The following is a 26,520-nucleotide window of genomic DNA, read 5'->3' on the forward strand; positions in this document are numbered from 1 at the left end:
TCTTGCATCACCAACTCCGAGTCCGACTTGATGTCCCGGTGCCATCTTGGCGAAACGTTGAGCCAGACTCACATGCTGCTCTCCGCGTGCCAGACGCTATGTGACCTTGACCGGCGCTAGCTGCATGAAATTCAAGCTTCGGGTGTTGTCGCCATCGACGTTGGAAGTAACTGTACTGTTTCTCGAGTATATAAATTGATAGGCGCATGACCAAACATTTCCCGCAAATGCTTTCACTCAGCGTATCATGGGTATGCTTGCTTAGCCCGTGCCATCATGTTTCGACTTCTCCGGACCGTTGCGTTGGGCCTTGTCCTTCAGGCAAGTCTCATTGACTCTGCCGTGAGCTTGAGACGCCAGGCTTCAGTAGAACAAGGCTCCTTGGCTCTTGTGTCAACAAGTCCCCTAGAGTTCAAGTACACAACTTCAGAGCCAAACCCCCGCAACTGGGTTGGCCTTTATTATGCTGCAGGCGGCGGGCCCGACAACGGCGTATTTAACCAGCCTTCTATCCGATGGTCGTACGCCCCCGAGGCCCAAGGCTCTGTCAAGTTTGACAACGACGGACTGGGGCCAGGCGAATACAAGGCCTACCTCTTGGCAGACGACCAGTACAAGTCGCTTGCGGCGCCGGTACAGCTCGCTCTAGGTGAATCAGCCAAATACTCCGGCTCAATCAGCGTCGATTACAGCAGAACGCCCATCAATATCAAGTATACTACATCGCAGCCCAATGTCAAGAACTGGATTGGCTTGTACTTTGCCCAAGGGGGAGGCCCGGTAAATCAGGTCGAGGACCAACCCTCCTTGACGTGGGAATGGGCTCCCGCATCCGTGGGAGAGGTTACGCTGTCGACCAAAAACCTAAGCCCCGGAGAGTACAAGGTCTTCCTCCTTGCCGATGGTGGCTACAAATGGTTGTCTGAACCAGTCGCCGCCCAGGTGCGAAACGCAGAGCCCTTCAGCTTCATTGTTAAGGACATCACGACCAAGAATGCCCGCCAGGGTGACAAGTTTGAAGCCAGCCTCGGCAATCTCGTCAGCCAGCCCGGTGACAAGGATACAAAATTCAACATTGTTGGAGGCGGCGACTGGGCTGCCATCAACTCCTCGGGCGTCATAACCGGCACGCCCTCATCGAGCGCCAAGGACACGACGTTAAGCGTCGAAGCACAAGACAAGAATGGAGTCACGTCTTCCATCTCCGTCCACATTCCCGTGCGCCCTGCAGGCTCCTCGCTCGTGGACAACCTGCGGGTTCTATCGTTTAACCTTTGGCATGGGGGCACACAGGTTTCCAACTATCACGAGAAGCAGGTGCGTTTTTTGGCGGACAAGAATGTCGACATTGTAGGATTACAAGAGAGCACGGGAGGTCACGGCACTCGCCTCGCCCATGCCCTTGGCTGGTATTCCTGGCAGGGACCCGATGTTTCGATCATCAGTCGATACCCCATCACCCAAGTGTACCCAGCGACATCTGTCTCGGGCTCAGTGAGGATTTCCCTGGATGGAGCGGATAGCGACATTATTTTTTGGAACGCCCATCTTGGCTATGACCCGTACGGCCCGTACGACTTTTGCTTTGACAAGATGAGCGTCAGCCGCGTCATGGAACGAGAAGCGCAGTCGGGCCGCACCCCGCAGATTCAGGAGATGACCGGAAAGATGGGCGACCACCTTGCCAACGCGGACAATGTGCCTGTTTTGCTCGTGGGAGACTTTAACGCCCCGTCGCACCTGGACTGGACCGAGGCCAGCAAGAGTCAGCATTGCGGCATTGGTCAAGTCGCTTGGCCAACGTCAAAGTACCCAACTGATGCCGGGCTGATTGACTCGTTCCGCGTTGCGCATTCGGATCCCGTGGCAACGCCCGGTATTACTTGGTCGCCCATCTACCTGGATAACAATGGCCGACCGGAGCCGCTGGATCGAATCGACTTTGTCTATCACAAGGGCCGCAAGCTCGCCGTGCGGGATTCCGAGGCGGTGGTGGTGGGCAACCCGACCGCGCAGCCGAATCACGGCAATAATGAATGGACGTCGGACCACAAGGCCGTCTTGACGACGTATAGTGTGCAGGCTTAGGAGTCGGGGATCAAAGAGAAGGAGGATGGAAAACTTGGAGCGTGGAGTATTCAACTACTGCAGGACGGCTTCAAAAAATATATATATATATGAAAAAATGAAAAAAAAAAATGAAAAACTAACCAGTTAATATCCCTTATTTACAATTAAATACATCTAGTCTCAATCGTTAAAAAGATGAATATAAGCTGAGCGACTGGCAAAGTGACTAGTTATCAGTTCAATGAGAAACAGCCATTATAACAGGACCGTTGCGGCTGAGGACAGTTGCGGCTGTCAACAACTTTTACATGAGAAACAGAAATATTTCTTTTCACAACTATATACATAATTGTGCCTACAACACGCTTCGCGAGGACCGCCCAGCCGCTCAAGTTCCATGCGTACAGCTCGTGACGGCATAAAGCATCGTCCCATACTCGTCCACATCCTCCAGCCATCGATCCACCCTATTACACCGTTCCAGAACAGCAGCCTGCCCCATATCCGACGACACTGGCCAAAGCTCATCAATGCGAAGCCTCCCAGTAGACCAGCCAGCCAGATCCAGGCTGTACGACGATTCCCAAGCCCCCCTCTCTTCCGCCTGCCAGAGCACCCTGGAGGCCGGGGCAGGCAGTCCCGCCAGCTCCGTGCCCAGGAACGTGGGAAGACCATCGAGAGACGACAGGACGCTGTCAAATAGATACATTGTAAAGAGAGTCCGCCTCTTGGCCTCGGCGACAGCCCACGCCTCCCAGTTCGGCCGAGCCCGCTGCTGCTCCTCGGCGCACACCAGGCCGTGCCGGCAGCTCATGGCCGCGAGATCCTGCAGGTGCAGCATGGCCTCCCTCATGCCGGCGTCCGGGCCCTGGGCGAGCGTGAAAAACAAGGACATGGCGTACAGTAGAAAGGCCTGAAAGGCCGCCAGCATGGCCGCGTGGTCGTACCCGCTGCGGTTTGCGTAGATGGTTGCCATTTCCCTGCGCAAGAGGTCGACGATGACGCCCTCGCTCCCGGGGGCGGGCTGCTCACACATGCGCATCAGGCTGAGGCATATGGACAGCGGCGGCACACTTGCCAGGACACGCATCTGCAGCAGGTGTATAAAGGGCGGTACGGTGCGACCTCTTGACGCGGCTGCTACGTAGGATTTCAGAACCCGGCTGATGAACAGGGTGATGGCTGCCGGGTACTGTTTAGGCTGCTGCCCCGGCATGGGGACAAAGAGGTTCAGCCAGCGGTTTTGGATGTCGTCCACGTTTATGGGGCAGCAGAGCCTGAGATGAGCAAAGTCGGGCGTCTCGCGGTGCCCCCGGGCCGAGCGGTGCCGGTCCGGAGAGTCGGAGCCGACGGCATCTTGGTCTTCGGGCGCTTCGGAGCTTCGCGTAGAGGTGTCGGCGCCGGGATACGTGCAGCGGATGCCGCGGGCTGCGCATCTCGAACACTTTCCTTGGCCGCGGTCGCACTTTGCTTTGGCGGTCGAGCAGTTGTCGCAGACTTTCTGACGGGACCGGGAGTATCTGGAGGACCCTTTCATGCCTGCTTGGGTGGCGGCGGCGCGTTGCTTCGGATCCGGCAATGATGAGAGGGGATTGGAGGAGCCTGGCTGTGTTTTTGGTGAAGGTGGATAACCTAGACTCAAGTAAGCAGGTGTTTTGTTCCGAGAATGTAAGAATGTAAAAATGAGCACATGTGATGAGACTGATGAATTGCCCCGCATTGGTTATGTCTTATGGACGTTGCTGTTGTCGCCACATCAGTTATAGTTGCAACCCCCACATCTATACCGTCAACATTTATTACTTCAACTCCATCCAAGGTTTATTTTTTTCTTTAGGTCAAGTTGAGTAACTTCCCAAGTGGTAAACAAGCGCGTTCAACAACCTGGAGAGTAAGGCGTCATGCTCTGCTAAAAAAGGACCTCCTAATCAAGACTGGCACCTGGGTATTTCAAAACTGTGACGGCAATATATTTCTTCAAGTGTTTAGAAACTGCCTGGCTAAACAGGCACCACGTTCTAAGCTGCAGCGTCCTTGTGCCTGGAGACGTTGCTCTTCCCAGCCAGACGGAAAGTGCAACATGGTGTACACTGCCGCTACGCACCTTGTGGAAGAATTGAGTGGATCAAGTTTTGCCGAGTTGCTTGGTTGCTGATTTTTCAACCTTGGATGTTTATGGCGCTGGATTGAGTATATACCCCTACCGTGCGATGCAGTTGCTTGCCACTTAAGTGTCGTTCCCGGATTTGGCTTGCACACCTTCTTTCTCCCAGAGTTCCATTTCGGCCATCTCATCTTTGCCAACCCGTTGAATGGAGAACATATTACAGGAACACTGGCGTATGGATTTGGAGTTCTGAGAATCATAATACACGTAACAAAGCAATTTATTCCGGTGGGCCTGAATAAACGTGCGATTATCATTGACATGGAATATTTTCTGGCATACTAATATTGCCATTGCCGTAAACCTCCAACGTGTGATGCTTGCTGTAGCACCAACGGTCGCATATAATAGGCATGATGAGACATAGACTGCGTTGAAAAGGAAAGGAGACGAACATATATTGAAGCCACGGTGCAAATGCAATCTGTTTTTAGGTCCTTGCCAACTGCAATATCCTGTCGCATACCATCAGTGCGTAATCCCGAGGCAGTAAGATGCAACGCCACACAAACAGGACAGACGGCAAAATGGTTCTCCCATCTCTTCTGATCACCCGACAAAGCTCCTCGGCAAAATGCCTTTCAGCAACACATATTCGGTAATCTAAGAATCCGAACAGTTCCCCGGACTAAAGGAATCTCTGAGATCCTTGAGTTGCTGCGTAATCTTGTTGCCCTCATTTTGAACGGTTTCTTTAAAGCTACTGTCAACTTTGGACACAACGGCAGTAATAAGAGTAGCGCTTTTGGTGACACCTTGATCAAGAAAGTCGTACGTTGTCACGCACTGGTTATACTGCTGAATCAGGGCCTTCTTTGCTTTGAGTTGGTCCGAGAGAGCCTTGCCCTGTTTTTGAAGATCTTGCGCGGGGGTGAGCAACGACAGGCATTCGAAAAAAGACAACGGCGTCATGTTTTTGATTGCCGTTGTGCCAGAGTCCACCTTGGCCAGGAGACTCGAGGCGGATGTCTTCAGGGGTCCAGGATCGCCGTTGAAGTCTTTTGCAGCGGTGGCGAGGGAGCCAAACCCATTCTTGACATCTGCTAGCACAGAGGTGGCTGTTGCCAAGTCACGGTCTACAAGAGTTGGTCCGGATCTATCAACTCTTGTCGGCGGTGGAGCAGCAACCAGGGAATACACCCCGGAAGCTAGGCACAAAAGAGCAACCGTAAAAGAAAACTTCATCTTGATGGTTCTTGTGTCAGAGGGATGCAATTTGGTGTGATTTATGTGTTGCACTCGGCGACTCTGTTTTCCGATTCCTATATAATTATGTGAAGTGGTGAGGGCCCCTTCGTCGGTATTGTTATATAAGACGATGCCGCACGAAAACTGGTGGTGGAGGAGGGATTTATGGCCAAGACACTGTTCACGCTGTCCTATGAGATTGTAACACCAGTTGACTTATTTTGGCAAAGACGGGAAACAGTTCAAGGGTCTTTGTGCCTGATGCTACCCCCCACCACACCACACCATCAAGCCTGGCGAAGCAGAAATGTGACACGTAGCGTTCTTACCTGCCCAACCGCCTGCTTCAAATAGCTAGAGGGACTTGTAGCTGGTTTCCGTTGTCTCTTTGTGGCGTTTATTGATCATGTGTTGTTTTGAACAAAAGTTCTCCCCGCCTCTCCTTTTTTTTTTGAAGGAGGAGTACGGGCCAAGAATGACGGCGGAATATTCTCAGAAGAGAAGTTGGGTGCGAGCGGGGGTTTTCTTTGGTCATGAGGCGTCGACAATAAGGTTAAAAATAACTCTTGGGCATCTCCCGAAACCCTGCAACGGAGAAGTTGCGGCCCGGGGCAGACGGCTGCATATGTACACCGGGCATTGCACAAGGCACAAGGCTTTCGGCGATTGTTTGGCTATCTGGACGGTTGAGTTGGATGTCTCACCACTAAAGCTGTGAGATGGTTTTGCGCATATACTTGGCTTCACTTTTACATGATTGCTTCTCAAAAGACTCAAATTCGGTCAAGAAAAAATGGAGCTGAGAAGCACCTCATCTTTCAATTTTATTTGGATTTAACCTCGGTTAATATTGCGAAGTAGCGCTATTTTTAAAATGTCCCCGAACGTCTGCTCCCTGGGTCAATCCATAAAAATCTTTGCAAGTCGCTAGACATGGTTTGCAAGCATCATGCCTTGCTTAGTTCGGATGCTTTGTCCAGCCCTCCTTGTCAATTTCTCTTCGCTCAGTCGCCAAGTGTCTCGAAAGCACTACCGTCTAACACGTCGGTAGAACCAACGTCTCTTTGGAGGACAACTCGTCTCGCAAGCAAGCAGACCTGCCTGATGTCGTGAACAAAACTTTAAGCTTGTCACCTCTCAGCAAATGTATCAACTCCTTCAAGTACTTGTTGGTGCTAGTGTCATCGAGCCAATGCAACCCGTCGATAACACAAAACACCACATCTGGCAGCAACTCTGTCAGTTCCCGCATCACTGCCATGCATTCGTCCCACGATTCGAGCGTTCCATCGAGCTGACTAAACCGGGCTTTTGAGAAGTCGAACTCGGCCTCAAAGCGTGGTAGGAGGAGCTCAACCATTTGTCGTAGCAGCGCAGATGCCACAGCAATTGCTCCCTGGGTCTCGCGCGAGTGACCCGAACGGAGAAGTTCGCCACGGCGTAACTCGCAAAAGTATGACATAAGTGGGACACCGCACTCCGATGCCAAGCCGATGAACTCGGCAGCTATCTGGGTCACCATGTTTTCCATGTCGTCAGCTTCGATGTGAGGGCCCTCGATCCAGAGTAGGCTCCACGAGGGGGACTCAGCCCATTCTTTTAAGTGTTGACACGTCTCGGCGGTCATCGTGACGGTTGTCGACAGATCGTATGGCAGGCGCACGCGATCACGGTGAAAGAAGTCCTCAAGGTGTGCCGAGTTAATGGCGACCTCTTCGAGGGTCCATTTGTTCGTGGACGGCATGGCACTCAAATGGACTGAGTGGGCAAGAGGCTCGTTGTGAAAAGCGCTTGGAACGTGTGTTGAACATCAATTTAATAGTCGACTTTGAGGCCTCAAAGGTCCTTGGTTTTCCAGGCGGCCTCGAGGGTCCAGGGGTCCAGATGTCTTTTTAAATACAAAAGGCCAGTGAGGGCTACTGCCTGAGGCAGTCCTCACAAAGCAGGTCGAACCCCAGGCTCATGGTGCCAGCCTTTCTTTGTTGTTGTTTCACCTTTGTTGTCCGATGCCTTTGTCCAGGTCTTGACCGTGCGGCACTCATACCTGGACGTGTGAATCCCCGAGACGGCCATGTACCGCGCAATGCTGCGTCCAATACCAGTCATTATTAGGTTTATGAATATTAGGCTGGAATCATGGATGGTCGGGATTCTTATCGCCGTGGCCCATTGCATCCTGCGGCAACATGGAGGTGAGTCGAACAACCAGTTGTCCACCTCTTGTCTGTCCTTTTAGGCATGTAGGAGTTCTTTGTCTACCAGATTCGCAAAACGTTTCACTTCCGCACGGTTCCCTGCTTCACCCTCGAGGCCAACCCTCGCATCTCTTTGTAGATCCTCAACCATCCGTCGTGTACTTCGGCACGTGAGCCTCGCGCGGCTATGCTGCGCATCACGGCAGACTTTTCGTTGATCTGCTTTATTTCATCTTGGAATTTCTTGCACAAGTCCTCGTCGAACGAATTCAATCTCACAACACTTTTCTTGGCGAGATAGTGCATGATGCTGGACAGGAAGAGAAAGGCGTGCGCTACAGCTCAGCTACCCTTCGCCAGCATGTCCATGGTGTAGAATACTTCTAGTTCGGCCTTGCACTCTGTGATCTTTTCGCTGATAGAAGAGAATGCTTCAGACACTCTCGGCGATGCGTTCGTGATTGATGCTTGCCTACGGGGGATTCACGGGTTCAAATTCTCATTGGGCTCTGCGAATGTTTATAACATCATTCAGGGTTCCGGTGAAGATGGAAACGTCCTTATTCTCCTCAGGCAGCAGTTTCAGAAGCGAGCTGTGAGAGCCGGATGTTCAGCAATGTGGAACAAAGCTATGAAGCCCATGACACTTCTCCCCGTTCCTATTTCCTTTTCTCTTGCCACGTCTTGTTCACCTACTCTACCGTGTCAAGATCACTGTCAAAAGTCGGCTCAGGCATTTTCAAGTCCAGCCGATCATCCTTGGAATAGCTCTGTCGAAATTTTAGCCATTTCTCGCAAAGTTTTGTCGCCTCCACGGAGACGACCCTGGTCACTGGCCTAGGCTCATTGTTAGGACCTTGGTCTATCAAACTTCACTGGACGCTGTTTTCACCTGTCGTTCACTTCTGATGGTTCCCATGGCTGGAAGACCTTGATCCAAGTGTCTGTTGCGCTGTGAGTCTCTGCAACGCTCCTGTCCCTGATGGAGCGTTGAATGACAGTAGTTCGCCCAGGGAGGGAGACAAGAATCCTTGGATAAGATTCAGCATCGAGTATCGACACCGCGACACTGGCGACCTGATTCACCAGAAAGTGACGGAGCGCTTCTCCAACGAGTTTCGAGACTTTGATAGTATTAACATGCCGGCATTCGAAGTCTTGACCATCTATACGAGGAGGCCAATAGAATCTGAAGACTCAAAGAAGGCAGCAAGCCTACTGCCTACCCTTATCCCTTTGAATGTGCGCAGGTCCAATGGATGTATTCAACCCACTCTTCTTTTATGATTCTTAAAGATACTTAAATATACTCCCTGATTAGGGACAATAAACTAGTATATTTTTATTCTTTTTATATACTTATATATCTTTAAAATCTTAGTTACGTATTATTGGCTAGAACCCTGGTCCGTTACAAAAATTGGACCTACGCACATTCAAAGGGATGACGGCGCCATCGTACGAATTGCGTATTTACTCTCCTGCCCTCATCAATGCAGTGTGATGTGTGGTGCAGTAATACCCAGCGCAAGAACGCACTGGCGAGGTCATAGTCGTGCAGTGGCTGTATGCTGTACTTGTCCATCACTACGATGAGCTTTCCGATTTGGGGATGCCTGCGCAGCAAAGGCCCCGAGCAAAATGTGTTTCAGAGAGAGGAAGGCACACGAGCAACTCACTCTTTTGCTACAGTTCTTGGACGAACATGTCATGGCAGAGTTTAGAGCAGAGAGAGCGCAACAGGAGGGGCTTCTATATAGCGTTTTTGATAATCCGCCTGGGGATTGGACCTATTCCGCCTGGAAGCTTTTGAAGAAGCAGTGCAAGTATTACAAAGGAAAGAGCCGGAGATTTCCTTTTAATGAAGTAGGCACCTTAGATTTCCGAATTCTCCCTCAGAGTGATAGACTGTTGATGCTAATAATCCCGCAGGTTGACGGGTTGGTCATGACAGATCTCAAGACCTACTACGCCAAAGCCACACCTCCAGATCTGATGGAAGATACTGACTGTCGCAACTGGGTCACGGACTGTGTTTGCGCCGCTTGTAGGGAGAGAAATTCTGTTTCTACCAGGAAGCAGATCGCACCCTAGTTCGATGATTACACCAGAATCGATTTAGAGCACCGAAATGGTCTAACACCGCACCAATATCTGTTATGTGACTTCGAGATGCACGCTTTTGTGTTTGCAATTGACACGTAAATAGGGTAAGCATCAACGCTGTTCCATGAATATTTCCAAGTTAACGCCCGCTTAGAGCTGTTACACGTTGGCAATTTCTTCGAGCCAAGATTTAAGGAAAATATGATTAACAGCTTGGTAATGGAAGAACAAAGGAAGAGAATACTCAAAGGCTTCTCCAAGAGCTTTGCGCGGCGCAATAAGAATGACGAGATAGTGCCTATGGACTTGTGGGAGGCAGACTTTGTTAAAGGAAAGGGAGGCGGCCTGATCTTCCTCTTACACGGGAAACCTGGCGTAGGCAAGAGTTGCACGGCGGGTAAGTTTGACTCACTTTGTGGCCCTTTCGGGACGCTGATCTTGTTATTCAGAGTGTGTCGCCGCATTCACGAGACGGCCCTTGATGGTCTTGACGCCAGGCGATATTGGCACGAATCCAGATAAGGTTGAATTCATTCTAGCTAAAAAATTCAATATGGCCCAGAGCTGGGGTGCGGTCATTCCCATTGACGAAGCTGATGTGTTTATGGAGCGTCGGTCAACTACAGACCTGGTCCGCAACAGCTTTGTAGCAAGTAAGTAAACATCATCTTGCCAGAGAATTTGATGGGCTGGCAGTAATAAATAATGGGATTTTAGGCTTCCTTCGAGCCCTTGAGTATTATAGCGGCATTCTTTTCCTCACTACTAATAGGGTTGGGGGCTTTGACGATGCCTTTGTCTCGCGTGTTCATGTCCAGCTATACTACCCAGACTTTACGGATAACCAGCGACAACAGGTCTGGCATACATTTATCGACAAGCTAGCTCGGGAAAGAAGGAGCTACATGCGCCTGAATATTGACGCCAAGGAGTATATTCGCGGTGCAGAGATGCGAAATGTCAAGTGGAATGGCACAGAAATCAGAAATGGTATGTTGCGAGACAGGCCAGGAGAGCACCAACTAACATGGGTGAATATAGCCTTTCAGACTTCTGTTGCGTTAGCCGAGTATGACGACGAGAAGGATGAAGAGGGCAAGATTATCTTGTCCGACACGCACTTTAGGGCTGTTTTGGAGCTATCAAAGGATTTCAAGGATTATTTAAACGATTTACATCAAGGCAACGAGGGCAAGAGAGCTCAGCGAAAGTACGAGAGACTGGATACGTATAATACTAAGAGCGAGTAATGAATTGACGAATAAAACTTACTATTCGAACTCAAATAATATTACACGAACAACAAAGCTCAATAAAGGGGTTTTACCGACAAAAAGACCTTAAGATATATAGACGGAATACATAACCCGGGGGAAACCCCAGCCACAAAAGTTCCTTTCATGTATATATAGTAGTTACTCACCTTTCTTTTTCTCTCGGAACCCCAAGGATCTTTAACACCCTTTAAGATTATAATTAAATTGAGATATTATGCTGTAAGCCCTACCAGGAACTAATTTTAGTAGTATATAAATTCCATTTTATAGGTGACATAGAATATATTATACGGTATAACCTTGGTGAAATTTACGAACATAATATATTACAATTCGTAGCTATGACCGCATACAATCTAGACTTGGTTCCTGACTGAATCTATCTTATTTGGCTTTCTTCGTACTTGGACAGAGTTGGAGTACAAGTTGGTGTAATAGCTAAAATAACCACCGCCACCGTACTGCATCACCATGCCTGGCTACATTATGTGGTTACTTCCCGCCGACTAAATAAACCTAGCCTGCTTGGCGCTTTTAATTAAGGGAGAGAGTTCCGTGTAGAGTCGTATTGAGAACTTATCCCCCGCCCCTGCATCTTAAGACAGGATGGCCAGAGATCATTCGTCACAGGCACGTGGTGAGATGACTGCCCACATTGTACTAGGAACGTGACCTCGCAGCGGGGCGCGAAGCTGGAGTTTCGCTTTTGTATTGATATACAAGCGCCTCGGGCGGATGCTTGCTTTACACATGGTTCTTGTCAGAAGGGCGGGAGATGTACACTAGTCAACACCGAACCGGTGGAATGCCCTTGCGTGATTGAAACCCGACAAAGCAGTGGCAGGGAAAGTGTTGCCTTTATTAATATACTAACCCTAACCCTAGCACCGGCGTAGATGGATCAAGAAGCATCATGAATTGCACCGTGGCCCGCTTAAATTATCCAGATGGGTTGATCGGTAAATGGATGTGAATATTCGTACCACTTCAATGTTAGCATGTCAAGTCATGCCTGTCTGTGGATGTCCAAATTCATCCCGGCTGCAAATAAAACCGCCTTTACATGTTTTGGGCGGGCACCAGATCTACCGTATCGCAGAGTATTCGCCCAATGGGACACCGAAGAATGTCCAAATTGAATTACGTGATGGCGAGTGTCTCTCATTTGGTCAATATTGTTTCGAGACACTACGAAGGGATCGGGCATGGAAGCTTATCCTTTATCCATAGCCAAGTCCATACCAAGTGGCAAGGAATGTATGCCTGAAGATTTTACTTGTCGAATCACTTTATACCATGGGAAGACGGTTTATCCACAGCCAATGTAGATGACTGGGATCAAGGAACTAGGTAGAGATTGAGCCATGGTCTGTCGGATGTCGAGGACGGACCTTTAAACCGTACACATGCAAAGATGGGGGTATCCCGCTCGATATGAAAAGGCCTATTAAATTCTCATGTTTGAGTTGAAAGATGGTATGCTAGATTTTAGCACAACAGTAGCGACAAGCAAAAGCCCGACTGCCAACTTTGGCGGCGCCGTTAGTTCTCGCATGGCAAATGGGGAGTCGATATACCGCACACAGTCGATTCCAGTCTGGAATGAATTCGCGAGAGCATTGCAGATCCTGAGACAAAGGCGGCAAGGGTAATCGCAGGCCTTTATATGTGCGCCACTGGGATGAGACACGCCCAAGGCGGCAACACGCAAAAGCCACGTCTGGCAAAATGAACAAGACCAATGGCTTTAAATTGCCAGTCTATGCCCCCAATGCGAATGAATGGGGGCGATGGGCAGTTGTGGACGTTGGCATTCATGTCACTTGCCCAAGTAGGAATGTAACCCACGCGCTGTCTAACCATGAACCCGGCATCTGCATGCCTTGTGAAACGTCTTGTCAAGTAGTACCCTTACAACAGACGAATGCGGTCTCCACTTTTGGTCATTCTGGCTGACGAGTTTCAGAACCGCTTATGAGCAGTTCTCATGACGGCCCTCCGGATCCATCCTACGTTGCGCTCCTCCGGGGGGGGGGGTCCCGCGTTGGGGTCACGTCTGGACGTGTCGGATATAGTATTTTCTGAATTGGGACGATGCGGTCCTGTGACACCAGGCAAAATAAGGAGGGCGCTCATGGAGCAGGTTAAAGCGCAGGGCCATCTATATAAGAGCACATGTGCACACTCTCACCTCGCCCTCTGGCCCGGGTTTGAAACAAACCAGTGAAAAATCGAGAGAGGCTTCCGTTGATTGCATCTAGTTGTTTGCAAAAAGGTCATTTCCAGCCGTTCCTTATTATTATTATTTTCACCATGGCGCCGCTCCTCAACACGGGGCTCGTGATATTACCCCTTATAGTGTCGACACTGCTCGGGCCCATACCGGCCTTTGCGCAAAACGAAACGTGCGCAACCAAGGGAAGGCCGGCGGGCAAGGTCCTTCAAGGCTACTGGGAGAACTGGGACGGAGCAAAGAACGGCGTACACCCCCCGTTTGGATGGACTGCGATCCAAGACGCCCAGATCCGGCAGCACGGCTACAATGTGATCAGCGCCGCGTTCCCCGTGATCCTGCCCAACGGAACAGCCCTGTGGGAGGACGGCATGGACGCCAACGTCAAGGTCGCGACGCCGGCGGAAATGTGCCAGGCCAAGGCGGCCGGGGCGACCATAGTCATGTCCATCGGTGGCGCCGCCGCGGCCATCGACCTGAGCTCGAGCAGCGTCGCCGACAAGTTCGTCTCGACCATTGTGCCCATCCTGAAGCGGTACAACTTTGACGGCGTCGACATTGACATCGAGGCGGGCTTGACCGGCAGCGGCACCATCGGCACGCTGTCCACCTCGCAGGCCAACCTGGTGCGCATCATTGACGGCATCCTCGCGCAGATGCCGTCCAACTTTGGCCTGACCATGGCGCCCGAGACGGCCTACGTGACGGGGGGCAGCGTGACGTACGGAGCCATCTGGGGCGCCTATCTCCCCATCATCAAGAAGTATGTCGACAATGGCCGGCTGTGGTGGCTCAACATGCAGTACTACAACGGCAACATGTACGGGTGTTCGGGAGACTCGTACTCAGCCGGGACTGTCGAGGGCTTTGTGGCCCAGACGGACTGCTTGGATAAAGGACTCGTGATCCAGGGCACCACGATCCGGGTCCCTTACGACAAGCAAGTCCCCGGTCTGCCTGCGCAGTCGGGCGCCGGCGGCGGATACATGTCGCCGAGTCTGGTTGGACAAGCGTGGGATCATTACAACGGCTCTCTCAAAGGCCTCATGACGTGGTCCATCAACTGGGACGGATCCAAGAACTGGAGCTTTGGCGACAACGTCAAGGGGCGGCTCTGAAGAGGCTGGTGGCACAAGACAAGACATGGAGCGTAGACGTCGACCAGGGAGCGCGGCGCGGCGCGTCTTGTCTCACAACCGGGTCTTATGACGCACATAACATGGCAAAGGCAAAGCCATGCAGGAATCAGTGGCTGCTGCCCTGGCGTATGATGCTTGGACACATTGACGTGTTGTTCTCATTTCGCTCTACGGACATATTCATCACACCCTTCTACTCGCATGTATATAGAGGCACTTCATGTACATATTCCCAACTTTTACCAAAGAGGAAAATGAATTCCAACGTATTTACACCTGCTATTTGATTGGCTTATAGGCACAGACTGCATGTGGTTGTTGATAAGGCGCCCCCGTCCGGCGCATACCGTGTTTCGCTATGAGTTGTCTATCCGTCTTTCCATCCACAACCAGCTACAACTACAAAAGGGAAATCTGGAGTCACTAATGATGAGATTGGATTCAGCAAGCCCTCGCTAGTTTCTGCCGTACATTACTTGAACCACCTCAACCAATGTTGCCACATGGCGCGCGAGGAACAAGCAATAGTTGCTCATTGCCTACTTGGTTCCCCAAAAAAAAATTAATCAAAACAAAGAAACCGGTTTTGATGAAACAAGCGAGCAAGAATTCACACGAGAAAAGACGCAACGTTTCCCACGAATGGTCACGCACAAAGTGGTCTTGGCACCCATGGATGCAAGTGGTTGAGGAGGACGCGACGGCGCAGGGCACACGCCACCAAGCGCACAGATTGTCCTTTGTCCATGACAATCAAATCGACAAAAGACGCTGGGCTTGCACGGCGGCGGGTGAAGATATCGCAGCAAGCATTGTGCGTTGCTATTGTCGAGGGCGTGAATAGGGCACAGATCACCGAGGCGCCCCGGCGGACGCTCCATGTGCCACCGCCGGGCCAAATTTGCAAGAGATTAAAAATCAGCGGGCGCAGACCATGGACGCCATGCTTTTTTTCGCTCCGGTGCTATTTCCTGGCCGCGGGCCACGTTGTGCTGCGGCGACGCCCAAGACAACATTGAAGGACTCCCTCGGCGTGTTGCCGCCGCCGTGGACGGTGGAGAGCTTCAACTCGACACATGGGCAAAACGCCACATGGTCCTTGACGGACTTGACGGGGCCTTGAGCCGGCGCAGGGCTGGAGTCTCGATCGAGGCTGCCTGGCGTCGACTGCCTCCATGTCCCCCTCCGGTTCCTGCACCGCCGCCGTTGCGCACCAGACATGACATCTCGCATCGGTACGGACACCCCTCTCGCCGAGGAGGCGGCCTGGGCGCCGAGGTGAGCAGCAATTCCCCGGGCAGGACTGGATATACCGAGCCAATGAAACGGGAAGCAGGTGGAAGAATTGTCCCATTCACCCATGCCCACCAGCCCGACTAATAAACGGTCGCCGGGGGGTGGTTTGGTCTTTGCAAGGCCCCCTATGAGGACACGACCGGGTTGACGGAGACGAGGCATTGCGCAGACAAAATCCAGCCAAAAGTCATTGTCTGGCCGAGGCGTCGCTGTATCACAGCCACCAAGGACGAAGGAGCCGGCAAATCGGCCCACAGACAGCATTGGAAGGCCTCTTATATTTCAACAAGACTCGGGAGCTGTAGAATCAAGCTCGATCCGCACTACGACGACGCCGTGAAGCCACACGACATTGGAGGACACGGCCAGAGATATTTAAAACTCTCGTAGCAGCGTTCCATGGCCCGTGTCATTGATGTCTGGTTCAAGAATCTTCACCGGCAACATACCATCTCGGCCATGGTCCCTGTTCGACCCTGCCTACATCCTATGGTGTATATACTCCTTCCTCTTTGTCTCATCACCTAATCTCGCCGTCAGCAGTGCGTCTCAGACAGACATGGAGACGGTCGGCGTCATCAACACCCGCAAGATGCGGTACACGGGGCCGGGCCTGCGCTGTCTCAAGTCGGGCGGCCTCCATCCCCGTCGCGACGCCCTCTGCGCCGACGACGACGACGTATGCTACCGGGAGCCCTTTTACGGCCGGCCCTGGAGCCAGAGCAAGATTCGCCTCGTCCCGTGTCCGCCGGCGGCGCATCCGAAGCGCCGGATCGGCCACTACCCACTTACATCGCAACTCGCCGGCTGGGTGCTGGACGCCTTCTCCAACTACCGCCCCTCGAGGGAATGCATGGACCTGGTGCGGCCGTTTGGCGCCGAGCTGCACGAGGTCCTCGACACGGAGCGCGCCGCCGGCTCCGGCCTCCACGACCTCGACCTCGTCGAGCTGACGTACCAGGTGACGCTCGAGGTCGGCGGCCAGATCCTCCTCGCCGCGACGCGCAACGGCAACACGGGCGACATGCAGCCTGAATTCCACTCGTCCCAGGCCGCCCACGACGAGCACTTTGCGCCCTGGGGCAGGCTGCTCACGGGCCTGGTGTGCGACCCGCCCATCATCTCCCAGTTCCCCTTCTACCTCATGATGTGCCAGTCGTTCGGGCTCGAGACGGACTCGCGCCAGGAGAACTACGTCTACTCGGCGCTGACGGGCGTCGACTGGGCCCGGGGCAAGAACGTCTACAGCGAGCGCTTCCGGGCCTTCGAGGAGCGCGCGCGCGCCTCCGTGCCCAACCTCGACGACCGGCTGTCCGGCCAGGACCGGTCCTTCTGGCGCGTCTCGCTCGCCTACCTCGCCGCCATGAACAGGCTCGAGAACTCGCGCGCCTTTACGACCCCGCGCGTGTCGCACATCGAGACGGGCCTGGATCCGCGGCTGCTCATGGCCGCCCGCGGCTTCGACACCATCGGCTCGGCGTACATGTGCAGCGACGGCGCCGCGTACCTGGACAACGCCGGCATGGACGCCCTCGTCGGGTCCGCCGTGCCCAACGACGTCATGGACCTGCACACGGACATCTACACGGGCGAGACGCGCAACCTCCTGCGCCTGCTGTACCCCAGCGGCCAGGGCCTCGACGCGGCCATGGCCACCATGGCCACGGTGCTCTCGGGCATGCTGTGCGAGCTGTTCCGCGGCCACAAGCTCGCCCGCTTCGGGGGCCGCGAGGACGGCCGCATCGCCGCCACCTCGCCGCCCTACAGCTTCTGCCGCGCCCGCCACCGCCGCATCTTCGAGGTGCTCGAGGCGTATATCTCCAGGTACCCCGACTTTTGGCGCTGGACCTGGGCCATCCTCCGCCGCGCCAAGAGCCAGATCACAGAGGCCGGCCTCGACGAGCTGCTCGTCGAGGCGCTGGGCCGGGCTGTCCGCCGGGCGCCGCTGCCGGACGCGCCCTACAACGCCTTCTTCGACAGCTACTTTGACATGGTGGAGGGGAGCCAGGAGCCCGGACGGCTGAGCAGGACGCTCGGCGTGCAGGACGAGCTGGCCGACATTGTGCGCCGCATCCACGACCTGTGGCACGGCCGGCTCCTGGACCCTGACAAGAAGCCGGGCTGGGGCCGCAGGTTTGACGACGAGTCGGACGCTCTGTTCCGGCAGGCTGGCGAGTTTCTTGGCGGCAAGGGCGGCATCACCGCCGAGGTGTACAAGTTTGCCATTGCGTACGGCCGGCTGAGCATGTCGCTGCCGTATATTGCCTACCACACGGTTGACGCCATTATTCTGTCGTACGGCACTTTGTGATGTAATAAAAGCAGTAATAGGGATACGAAGTGAACGTTTGTAATGTAATATATTTTGTAATGGCAGAGATTGACTCGTTGTCGACTTGCTTCATTTTCATTAGGGTATATAGTATATAGTATCAAACTGTGTCTTGAGGCAGCTCCTGACCTTTGACATTGCAAGCGTGGAACATATTTTCAACACATTGATCTCCCCCGTGCCGTCGGCCAACGCCCTCAACGCCCTCATTACGAATTAGAAGCCATCTTCTTTTCCCTGTCCAATCCCCTGATCTTGGCATACACACCGGGTGAACCAACCACGGGCCGTGGAATAAAACAGTCGCGGGCCGGCAGGATGTCCTGCTCCGTGGTGCCGGCAAACTCGAAATCGAAGCGTGTCACCAGCGCCGCCGCCGTCAGGTACAACTCCGCCGTCGCAAGACTACTCCCCACGTCAGCGTCTATTCCAAGACATGCTTACACCAGCCAGACTCACTTTTGGCCAACGCATTGGCGGCTGCCCTTTGAAAAGGACACCATGTACTTCTGGAGGGGGAATCCCTCCCTCTCCGCCTGGAGCCACCTCTCGGGAGAAAACGTGGCCGGGTCCGGGAAAATCGTCTCGTCCATGTGAACCCAGTAGTTGGTCGAGCTCAGCGGCGTCTAGTCAGGCAATTAGCTCCCTCCCATTCCCATTCGCAAATTTCCGCAACTCACCCCAGCCGGTATGACATGGTCCTTGTACCGCAGCGGCTCATTCGCAATACGCGGCAACCGCCCAATGGCGCCGTGGTCGAACCGCAGCGCCTCCGTAACCACGGCACTCTACACAACGCACGTGTAAGCAGCATTTCTCATCGCCAGGGGGGCCCATGACCAACGTACCAGATATCGCCTCTGCTCCAGCCACTTGAGCAGCGACGACGCGGCCACACCGTCAGGCATGTCTCTCAGGTCCTCCCTCAACCTGGAAAGGATCCGCGCGTCCCGCGCCACATACCACATGAGCAGCGTCAAAGTCCACGAGGTGGTCTCGCTGCCCGCGCCCATGAGCGACTTTCCCTCGTCAATCAGGCGCTGAAACGACTTCTCCCCGGGCGGCAGGTCGCCGCGCAGCAGCGTCGAGAAGACGGACCTGTCGGCGAGGGGCTTGCCCGCGCGCGCCGCCGCGACCAGCGTCTCGACCCTCTTGTTGACAATGGCCTCCCACTCCAAGAGGCTGGCAAACGCGGCGCTGACGCGGCGCAGCACCAGCAAGGGGAGGGCCTTGACCACGCCCACGACCCACGGGAACTGCCGGATGAAGGCGCCGGCCTCGACGGCCGTCAGCAGCACCCCCTTGAAGCTCTCCTGGAAGTCATCCTTGCCGAGGCAGTCGTAGCCCTCGCCGAAGCTGTACTCGGTGATGATGTCGTTGGCGAGGGCGAAGAAGGCGGCGTCGAGGCGCACCACCCTGTCCCCGCCGGCCACGTCCCCGAACCGGCCGCAGAGGAGGTCGACCTTGGCCTGGATCAGGGGCTCAATCTCGTAAATGGCCTTTTTGGAAAAGGACACGTTGAGCGCCTTGCGGCGGAGGCGGTGGTGGTCGTGCGGGCACGTCGCGAAGGCGCCCGTCGGCACGCCCAGGAAGACGACGTAGTCGGCGTACTTGTCGCGCTTCTTCGAGGCCGGCGCGTAAATCTCGTCGTAGAAGCCGGTGTCGAGGATGTGCACCTCGTTGGGGTTGATTCGCACAATGGGGCCTGTTTTTGCCACGGCTGCTTAGTTGACTGGTTGCAAGGGGGAACCATTGACACCACGCGTGTAAGTCGCCCGGGGCATCGCCGTCACGTTGCCCGGCGCGCATGTCTGGGGTTTCGACCGGAGCGCCGTACCGTATTCATCATGCATCCGCTTAATCTCCCAGCAAAATACCCCTCGGCCGACTACATCGTAGTAGAACTCGTACCAGCTCGTCGCCGCGGCCAGCTTGGGCCCCGGGATTTTCGCCAGAGGGTGCAGGTATAGGCGATACACGACCAACGAAAGGACGTAGACTGGAGTGGCCAGTAGAAGGAACAAGAGGACGCCCGAGGTCGGTATAGCCATGGTTTGACAAGGTATTTTTGGAGTCTTGCTGGGAAGATGTTGTCGGGGAAGAGTATACTCGACCGTCACTTGTGGAAAGGACAGTCAGACACTGGGAAGGGTGCGCATGGACTTGTTTACGTTGCGAGGCGAGATTCGTACGAATATCCAACCGGGCCAAACGAACCGACGTGTTTTCGCGTATGGATTACGGCCTCGCCCGTTTTTAAATCACCGCCGCCCGTGAAGCAGCCAGCCGACATGATGATGCCACAAAGTCAATGCGCACTCACTGCCGTAGGGGGCACCGCAGCTCAACCTGCAAAGGGTCAAGTATGAGCTTGGATTGACCCTCGTGGAGTGAGTGTATTGAAAAACGGCAGACATGTCGAAGCTCGCTGCGTCTTCCGTGCGCCCTCGCTCGCACAAGCCTCCGTGTGGCCTTTTCACAAGCCATGACGATTTCCAGCCTGCAGCGGTGACTTGGCAGTAGTCCAGGCTCCGGGCTTCATATTGGCCGTTTCAATAGTAGCCAACTTTGATGCCCCCGGCCGCGACGAAGCAAACACGCAGCAGCAGCATGTCATGTGGCCTCGCATCAAGTAGGAGCTTTCGCTGCCAAGCGCGGTGGGAGGCCAAACGCAAATTGGACTTGACCATTTTCGAGAGCTGGCTGTGCCGGGCCCCGCAAGCTCCTTTCAAGCTCTATTCACACAATGCTCACACGGCGATTGACGTGATGTGGCGGGATTTGGAAGCCCTGGTTGGCGCGCATGCGTGAGAAAGGGCTGAGCCACAGGATTGAAGCAGCTGCCGAGAATAGAAGGGGGTGTGCTCTGCTGCCTGCGTCTTGAGACAATAACATGGCTGGGCGGACAACAATAACTTCAAAGTCGGGCCACGGGTGTGTCGTCGTCAAGTTAGGAATTGTCTGCTATTGTTCCTCGCCATGGTCGTGCGGTGCGACATCACATGCAAACTCATTGTCAGGGCGGGTCCACTGCCCCAGCGCCGCCTGGTCAAAAACAGCCTAGCGTCGCGCACAAAAGCACCCCGCATCCTTCAAGCAACCACGACATGCAAGTTTTAATGCTTTGCAACCATCTCCGTGACACGGCATCGGCACCCCACCACCGTACCCATGGAGCATGACGACCGGGGGGTCGCAGAACAAAGGTTTTACCGAATTGCAATACACTACGAGAATACAATCTAACCCTTGTATGATTAACCACCCGTGACCTCACAGGGGGGATACAGCTAATAAAGAGTTAAAAGGTAGGGGAAATAAATACCTAAATTTTAAGGGAAAAAATAAGAAGGCTTGTGTATCCTTATTAATCCCTGCTATGCCACTTAACAGCCACCCACGATTAGTAGCTGGAGCGCCGATACAGCCAGGGGACCTTGCTCTATTAACCTTGTCAGGTCACGGGTGGTTAATCATACAAGGGTTGGATTGTAATCAACCCACCCTTCCTGGTGGCCAATACAACTATCCGAAACTACTTGGCCTAATGCACGAATTTGCCATACCCGGACAATCCAAGCATCATTTTCTCCAGGCCGTTTTCAACGCCATTGGCTCGTCAATACAGGAACAAGATGAAGTCGACTTGTCGGACAATGAGACGGAGCATCGAATACGGGAGAAAGTGGTGGAGTTTGCAGACTACTTGATTGACAACTTCTTTTTGCCCCGTGAGCCTTGCCTTGCCTTTTTAGCAGAGCTGGGATACACGCGGACACCCTTGAGTAAAGGCATCAGCGAAAAAGGCAAAGCAACTCTCTCAGGCGGTCTATAACTATTCCACTCCGAGCACGCCGGCCAGCGGTCAGAGCCGTAGCAGTACAACAGACGGACAGGAGACACTTGGCGACGCCTGCCTCGGACGTGACAATCGCTGCGTCCTATCGCGTAGATTCGATAGCAGTCTGGCGATGAAGCGCCTGAGGAAATCTGAGCATGACGCCCAGGACGAAGACGGCCAGCCCCTCAAAGGTCAACCATTCAGCAAAGTAGAAGTTCCCCGTATTCTGCCACATTCGTTGAGGAGGATAAACTCGGATCGGGAACCGGTACGTTCACTACCCTCGACAAGGTTTCGCATTGCTCATTCGCGCAGCATCACTCTCGCAAAGAAGCATTCAGAATTCTCAACATGATTGACGACACCGTGAATCATTTGATTCAGGGTCCCGACATTGACAGGGGTTCTTTCTCCATTTTCTAATCCCTGTGTAGCTGTCATGACACCGGAGTCGCCCTGGAACCTGTGGGGAAACAACGGTAATGTACTCCGTACACGGCGGAATCAAGTTCTTTCAGGAGGCTCGGGCGCCTTGATGGAGCAAATGTTCTGCTATTGACGACGACTGCAGCACTTGGTTGGAGGCCCTGAAAATCCGGGAAATTGGCCCTTTTCACCGAGTATACCCTGCTGGAACCCCTGAAGACCCCTGCTGTGACGCTTAACCGAGCACTGATTTGAGCTCTAGGAAAAGCAACCGTCGTGACCAACAGCCTTACTCATCACCTTTGGACCAACAGAAACACGCGGAGCTACGGCCGATTTTATGTTTTGCGTGCCAATACCGTGGAACATGGGTAATCAAGGTATTTTATATGTTCAGATATACTTACTTGGTGAAAGATATCTGCAAGTCGAGTCTTTTGTTGATCTTGTCAGGTTCGACTTTTTATGACGCCATTATCACCGGTGTCTTGTCGTACCGGGTCGTAGTATAATAGTTGCCTACGTAGGTATCGTACTTGGCTCCCACTATCTATTAGTAGTATACGTTATTATTATGGTATCAGCGTAATCCCAGTTATCAAGGTCCAGTCACATGCTGCTTGTACATACTGGTCGAAACAGCGCAGTTACTGGATATCATAATCGCAGTTATCAAGGCCATTGTAAATAAGAAGTCGGTGGGCCCGAATGCAAGGATTTAAAAGGCCATGATGCCGTTAGCGTTGTAGTTTAAAATACTCAATCCATCGTCACAGACCGCAGACCCATAAAAAGCAGTTGTCATTTAGGCACCCTGCACTTGGCAAAAGGACAATGCCAAGGATAGGCGGAAATACTACCGAACTTTACAATAACCAAAAAGAGGCTAGTGTTTTCACGGTTTAACCACACCAAGCAACAGGGAATTCTACATGCCTGTTATTGAACCTTGTACCTCTTGGTTGTAGATGCCCGCATTTCACCCGTTGACCGTCTCGATGGCAGACTAATTATCATGTCTTCTAAGTCCTCACGGGCAGTCCCCAATCGGACGAGATTACTTCCGTCAGTTCAACATATAATGCCCGCTAGGCGCGCTACATCTTGTCTAAATTTGGCAACCCGATTTTGGACTACATGCCCATCTACAGTGTCCGCCTGCCCAGTCATCTCAGATTACACATGCGCCGATTACCGACGCTACATGTCATCACATCAGCCAAACTTGACTCCCGACGCGGGATTCCAAGTTGTTGCTGATCCACCGCCTGGCTGTTGCCCACCATCAGTCCTCGGTGCCGGCGGACCACTGCCGCCAAACTTGATCCCCATGGCTGGATTCCACATTGTCGTCATTGGATTCGTTGTCTGCGGTGCCACCGGCTGTGGCTGCCGTACCGCTTCACCAGCCCAAGACTGTATGGAGGCTTCGACCGGGTTGGGTGTCGACTGCCCTGCTGCATGGTCATTTTGTCTTTGGGGCGATGTTTGATGGTGCTGCGCAACCGGCTCGGGCGCAAAGTAAGCCGGCTGCGCTGCTTGATACTGTGTTGTGGAAGCACCTTGCAGAGGGGCGTGGTCGCGCGACAAGTTGAGTGTTGAAAGTGGCGGCATGCTCAGTTCTCTGGGAGGCTGGTCAGCAAGCAAAAAACTATGCACAACCCGACGACGCAAAAAGGATAGATGGTAAACTTACTCTTCCAGCACCCTGGCCTCCATACGCCGCTGTGCCACCCAGCCCTTGACAACATCTCGAAAGCCCTGTCCAACAATCTTGTTGAGGTCATTGTAGAATTTCCTGCCAACTTCCAGGTTGTTGATGATTTCCTTGTACTTGAAATATGCGCTGTCCAGCTTCTGCAACGCCTGTTCTCGCTCTCGAGAGCCTCGGTCTCCACATCTGCGTTTCTGGGACTCGAATTCTGCGTTTGCCCGTTCCACTTCTTTCAATAGTCTGTCCTGTTCGAGCGATTCTTTATCCAGGGCGTCCAGCTCTGGCTCATATAAACGATCCAGACGCTTTTCGAAAAAGTCTTCAAAGTGAGCCGGAACAATCGCAGTCGAGGGGTACGTTCTCTCCAACCTGGCAGCTTCTTTGAGGATATCCGGCTTGATGTCGTCTTTGCGCGCATTTTCTCGCAGTGTCTCAACCTTTTTTCTTCTTCTGCTTTCCAGTCGTAGGATATCGTTGTATGCGCTTCGCAGTTTGCCGACAGATGCCTTGAGCTCAGGATTCGTGTCCCGTTGAGAGCTTGACGGCACGAAATCCATCAGGCCCCTGTCCGATCCGCACAAGACATGTAGTAGCTCCTCGTTGGCAGCGAACTTTTCTCGCACGACACCATCGCTGCTGGCGCTGCTCGCAAAATATCCTTCAATTTCGTCGGCATGTCCCCACAACTTTCCGCCTTGGGCGTCACTCTGGCTCTCGGGCCGCGACCACCGATCGGTGCCATACTTCCTCCTCGCCTTCTGGTCCTCTTCCCTTTCAGCCGCCAGGGCCGACGTCCCTTCCTCGAAGATGGCGATATCTGCAGCCCGTAGCTTATCAATGTCCGTAAAGCTCTTTCGGAGTCGACCTATCGCGTCTGCTTGTCTCAATTCCTCGGCATGCTGTACTAGACTTGGGGGTAAGCCAAGAGGCTTTTCCAACGCCTGGAGCGAGCCAGGGAGGCCGATGGCGCTGAACAAGGAGTGAATTTTGTCGTTGAGACCTTCCAGGTCCTGGATGATGTTTTGGTTGACCATCCGATCGCGACGCTCTTCGTATATGGAGATGGCGACATGAACGGAAAAGGGCACCAGCCTTGAAAACAACGCAGGGCCGAACTCTGCTCGGTCGCCAAGGAAGTCAAATGGGTTTGCCACTTGAGGCGGCACACGAGCAACCGCCATGTTGGCTCTCTCCAGCATCTTGAGCTCTGATTTCGGAGGGACGGGATCTAAATAGTGTTAGCCTACTTGCTTACGCGCCCCCTGGGGTTAGTAAAAGCGACGGGTTTTTTTTTTCACTGACTCAAGAAGATCATGTCATTGTCCTTTTCGGCTCGCTTAAGATCCTCCTCCACCTTTCTCTTGAGCCCGTTCAGGTCGTCGACAACAGTCTTGTTGAGATAGCCGCCTTTGGTCTCCTTAAGACCTTCCGTCACGCACGCAACTGCGTCTGTTAGTCTAGCAACCTCCTCGCCATACCTCCTCTTTTCAAGGCAGTCACACGCAGCACGGTACTGCGCTGCTGCAGCAAAATGGTGGTGTTTTGCAGTCATGTGGTGAATCCAGGCGCTGCTTATGGCTTCGCTCTTCATGGCTGCCTCGCCGGCCAAATTATACAGGTCGGATACTCTAGCAGCTAGCTTTGCTATTGATGCATCCTTGTACCCGTCGACAACAGCTTTCTGCCAAAAGCACTCTTGGCTCTGTGCAAGAAATAACTGCATCAGGGATTCCAAGGTGTGTTCGTCCATGTCCTCGGGGGGGTCGTACATGCGAAGCAAGGGCACGACTTCTTTCTTCATGTGAGAAAGCACTCCGGCGGCGAGCGAAAACTGGTTGGCGGCGGTTTTGATGCCTTCGGCCGTCCCTCGGGACGTGTTGACCGCGAGCTGCGAGTACAGGGCTGCCAAGTTGTAAAGGACGTTGAGGAGCTCGTACTTGATGTTGTTTCGCACCATGGGCCGCTCCGTGTTGTACCCTAGGGCGGGATACCAGGTGAATTCCGCACCAATCTGTCGCGATGGGGACGAGGGGCTCGTTGTCAGCGGCGCTCAGAAGGAGCAGGATGCGGGGATGCGACGACGTACATCGATTGGAAACTTTCCTGATATCCAAGCCAATTGTCCTGCATAAGCTTGGAGCTTCTTGATACCGCTTGGATGTGGCTCGCGAACATTGATGGCATCTTGGCGCAGCGCATCGATGACCTCGAGGTCCTGTTTGAACATGTCTGGATGCTGGTCATACTTGCTGTTGATGTACTGCCGGATGACGGAGGCGAGAGATAGCTGCGTCGATCGCCGAAAAGGCAGCGACAATATGCTGCCGGTGCTAGTACCACGACTGTTAGCAACGATGCTGCACCTGTGCCTGTGCCTGTGCCTGTGTTTTCCGGTACGGGATGTGACGCCAGCTCAGTCTCGTGGTCGGCTTGTCAGGGTTCAACTCACGTCGCCATTGTGGGAAATTCGAGGTCCTGGATGCGCAGCCTATGCGTACATGCTACTGTCGCGCATTTTTATCTTGCCTTGAGTCAT

General features: G+C 53.4%; 11 protein-coding genes across 11 annotated transcripts; 5 read left to right on the plus strand and 6 right to left on the minus strand.

Moving 5' to 3' along the window:
• Positions 1-276: 276 nt before the first annotated feature.
• On the plus strand, positions 277-2,088 carry G6M90_00g030780 (uncharacterized protein; the record flags this gene model as incomplete). Its single annotated transcript, XM_014684173.1, has 1 exon — positions 277-2,088. The coding sequence occupies one exon, from the start codon at positions 277-279 to the stop codon at positions 2,086-2,088; it is 1,812 nt and encodes a 603-aa protein (XP_014539659.1).
• A 370-nt stretch (positions 2,089-2,458) lies between these two features.
• Positions 2,459-3,607, minus strand: G6M90_00g030790 (uncharacterized protein; the record flags this gene model as incomplete). The annotated part of the gene is made up of 1 exon (XM_014684172.1): positions 2,459-3,607. The coding sequence occupies one exon, from the start codon at positions 3,605-3,607 to the stop codon at positions 2,459-2,461; it is 1,149 nt and encodes a 382-aa protein (XP_014539658.1).
• Positions 3,608-4,840: 1,233 nt separating this feature from the next.
• MP1_1 (Cell wall mannoprotein 1) lies at positions 4,841-5,422 on the minus strand (the record flags this gene model as incomplete). Its single annotated transcript, XM_014684171.1, has 1 exon — positions 4,841-5,422. The coding sequence occupies one exon, from the start codon at positions 5,420-5,422 to the stop codon at positions 4,841-4,843; it is 582 nt and encodes a 193-aa protein (XP_014539657.1).
• A 1,039-nt stretch (positions 5,423-6,461) lies between these two features.
• Positions 6,462-7,169, minus strand: G6M90_00g030810 (uncharacterized protein; the record flags this gene model as incomplete). The annotated part of the gene is made up of 1 exon (XM_014684170.1): positions 6,462-7,169. The coding sequence occupies one exon, from the start codon at positions 7,167-7,169 to the stop codon at positions 6,462-6,464; it is 708 nt and encodes a 235-aa protein (XP_014539656.1).
• A 950-nt stretch (positions 7,170-8,119) lies between these two features.
• On the minus strand, positions 8,120-8,762 carry G6M90_00g030820 (uncharacterized protein; the record flags this gene model as incomplete). Its single annotated transcript, XM_066130074.1, has 4 exons — positions 8,120-8,213; positions 8,317-8,457; positions 8,513-8,650; positions 8,707-8,762. 4 exons carry the CDS (start codon positions 8,760-8,762, stop codon positions 8,120-8,122), a joined length of 429 nt encoding a protein of 142 aa, XP_065986513.1.
• A 499-nt stretch (positions 8,763-9,261) lies between these two features.
• G6M90_00g030830 (uncharacterized protein) lies at positions 9,262-9,714 on the plus strand (the record flags this gene model as incomplete). The annotated part of the gene is made up of 2 exons (XM_066130075.1): positions 9,262-9,486; positions 9,553-9,714. The coding sequence occupies 2 exons, from the start codon at positions 9,262-9,264 to the stop codon at positions 9,712-9,714; spliced, it is 387 nt and encodes a 128-aa protein (XP_065986262.1).
• A 213-nt stretch (positions 9,715-9,927) lies between these two features.
• Positions 9,928-10,976, plus strand: G6M90_00g030840 (uncharacterized protein; the record flags this gene model as incomplete). Its single annotated transcript, XM_014684169.2, has 4 exons — positions 9,928-10,123; positions 10,176-10,379; positions 10,444-10,716; positions 10,768-10,976. 4 exons carry the CDS (start codon positions 9,928-9,930, stop codon positions 10,974-10,976), a joined length of 882 nt encoding a protein of 293 aa, XP_014539655.2.
• Positions 10,977-13,316: 2,340 nt separating this feature from the next.
• On the plus strand, positions 13,317-14,354 carry chi4 (Endochitinase 4; the record flags this gene model as incomplete). The annotated part of the gene is made up of 1 exon (XM_014684168.1): positions 13,317-14,354. The coding sequence occupies one exon, from the start codon at positions 13,317-13,319 to the stop codon at positions 14,352-14,354; it is 1,038 nt and encodes a 345-aa protein (XP_014539654.1).
• Positions 14,355-16,230: 1,876 nt separating this feature from the next.
• Positions 16,231-17,982, plus strand: G6M90_00g030860 (uncharacterized protein; the record flags this gene model as incomplete). The annotated part of the gene is made up of 1 exon (XM_014684167.2): positions 16,231-17,982. One exon carries the CDS (start codon positions 16,231-16,233, stop codon positions 17,980-17,982), a length of 1,752 nt encoding a protein of 583 aa, XP_014539653.2.
• A 230-nt stretch (positions 17,983-18,212) lies between these two features.
• Positions 18,213-20,054, minus strand: TRI4_1 (Cytochrome P450 monooxygenase TRI4; the record flags this gene model as incomplete). The annotated part of the gene is made up of 5 exons (XM_014684166.1): positions 18,213-18,408; positions 18,463-18,629; positions 18,684-18,791; positions 18,852-19,708; positions 19,841-20,054. The coding sequence occupies 5 exons, from the start codon at positions 20,052-20,054 to the stop codon at positions 18,213-18,215; spliced, it is 1,542 nt and encodes a 513-aa protein (XP_014539652.1).
• Positions 20,055-23,485: 3,431 nt separating this feature from the next.
• On the minus strand, positions 23,486-26,441 carry prr-1 (pH-response regulator protein palA/prr-1; the record flags this gene model as incomplete). The annotated part of the gene is made up of 5 exons (XM_066130076.1): positions 23,486-23,894; positions 23,967-25,212; positions 25,287-25,995; positions 26,071-26,314; positions 26,434-26,441. The coding sequence occupies 5 exons, from the start codon at positions 26,439-26,441 to the stop codon at positions 23,486-23,488; spliced, it is 2,616 nt and encodes an 871-aa protein (XP_065986459.1).
• Between the last annotated feature and the right edge of the window lie 79 nt (positions 26,442-26,520).

This window comes from Metarhizium brunneum, chromosome 2 (genome assembly GCF_013426205.1).
Source record: "Metarhizium brunneum chromosome 2, complete sequence".
NCBI classification, from domain to species: Eukaryota; Fungi; Ascomycota; class Sordariomycetes; order Hypocreales; family Clavicipitaceae; genus Metarhizium; species Metarhizium brunneum.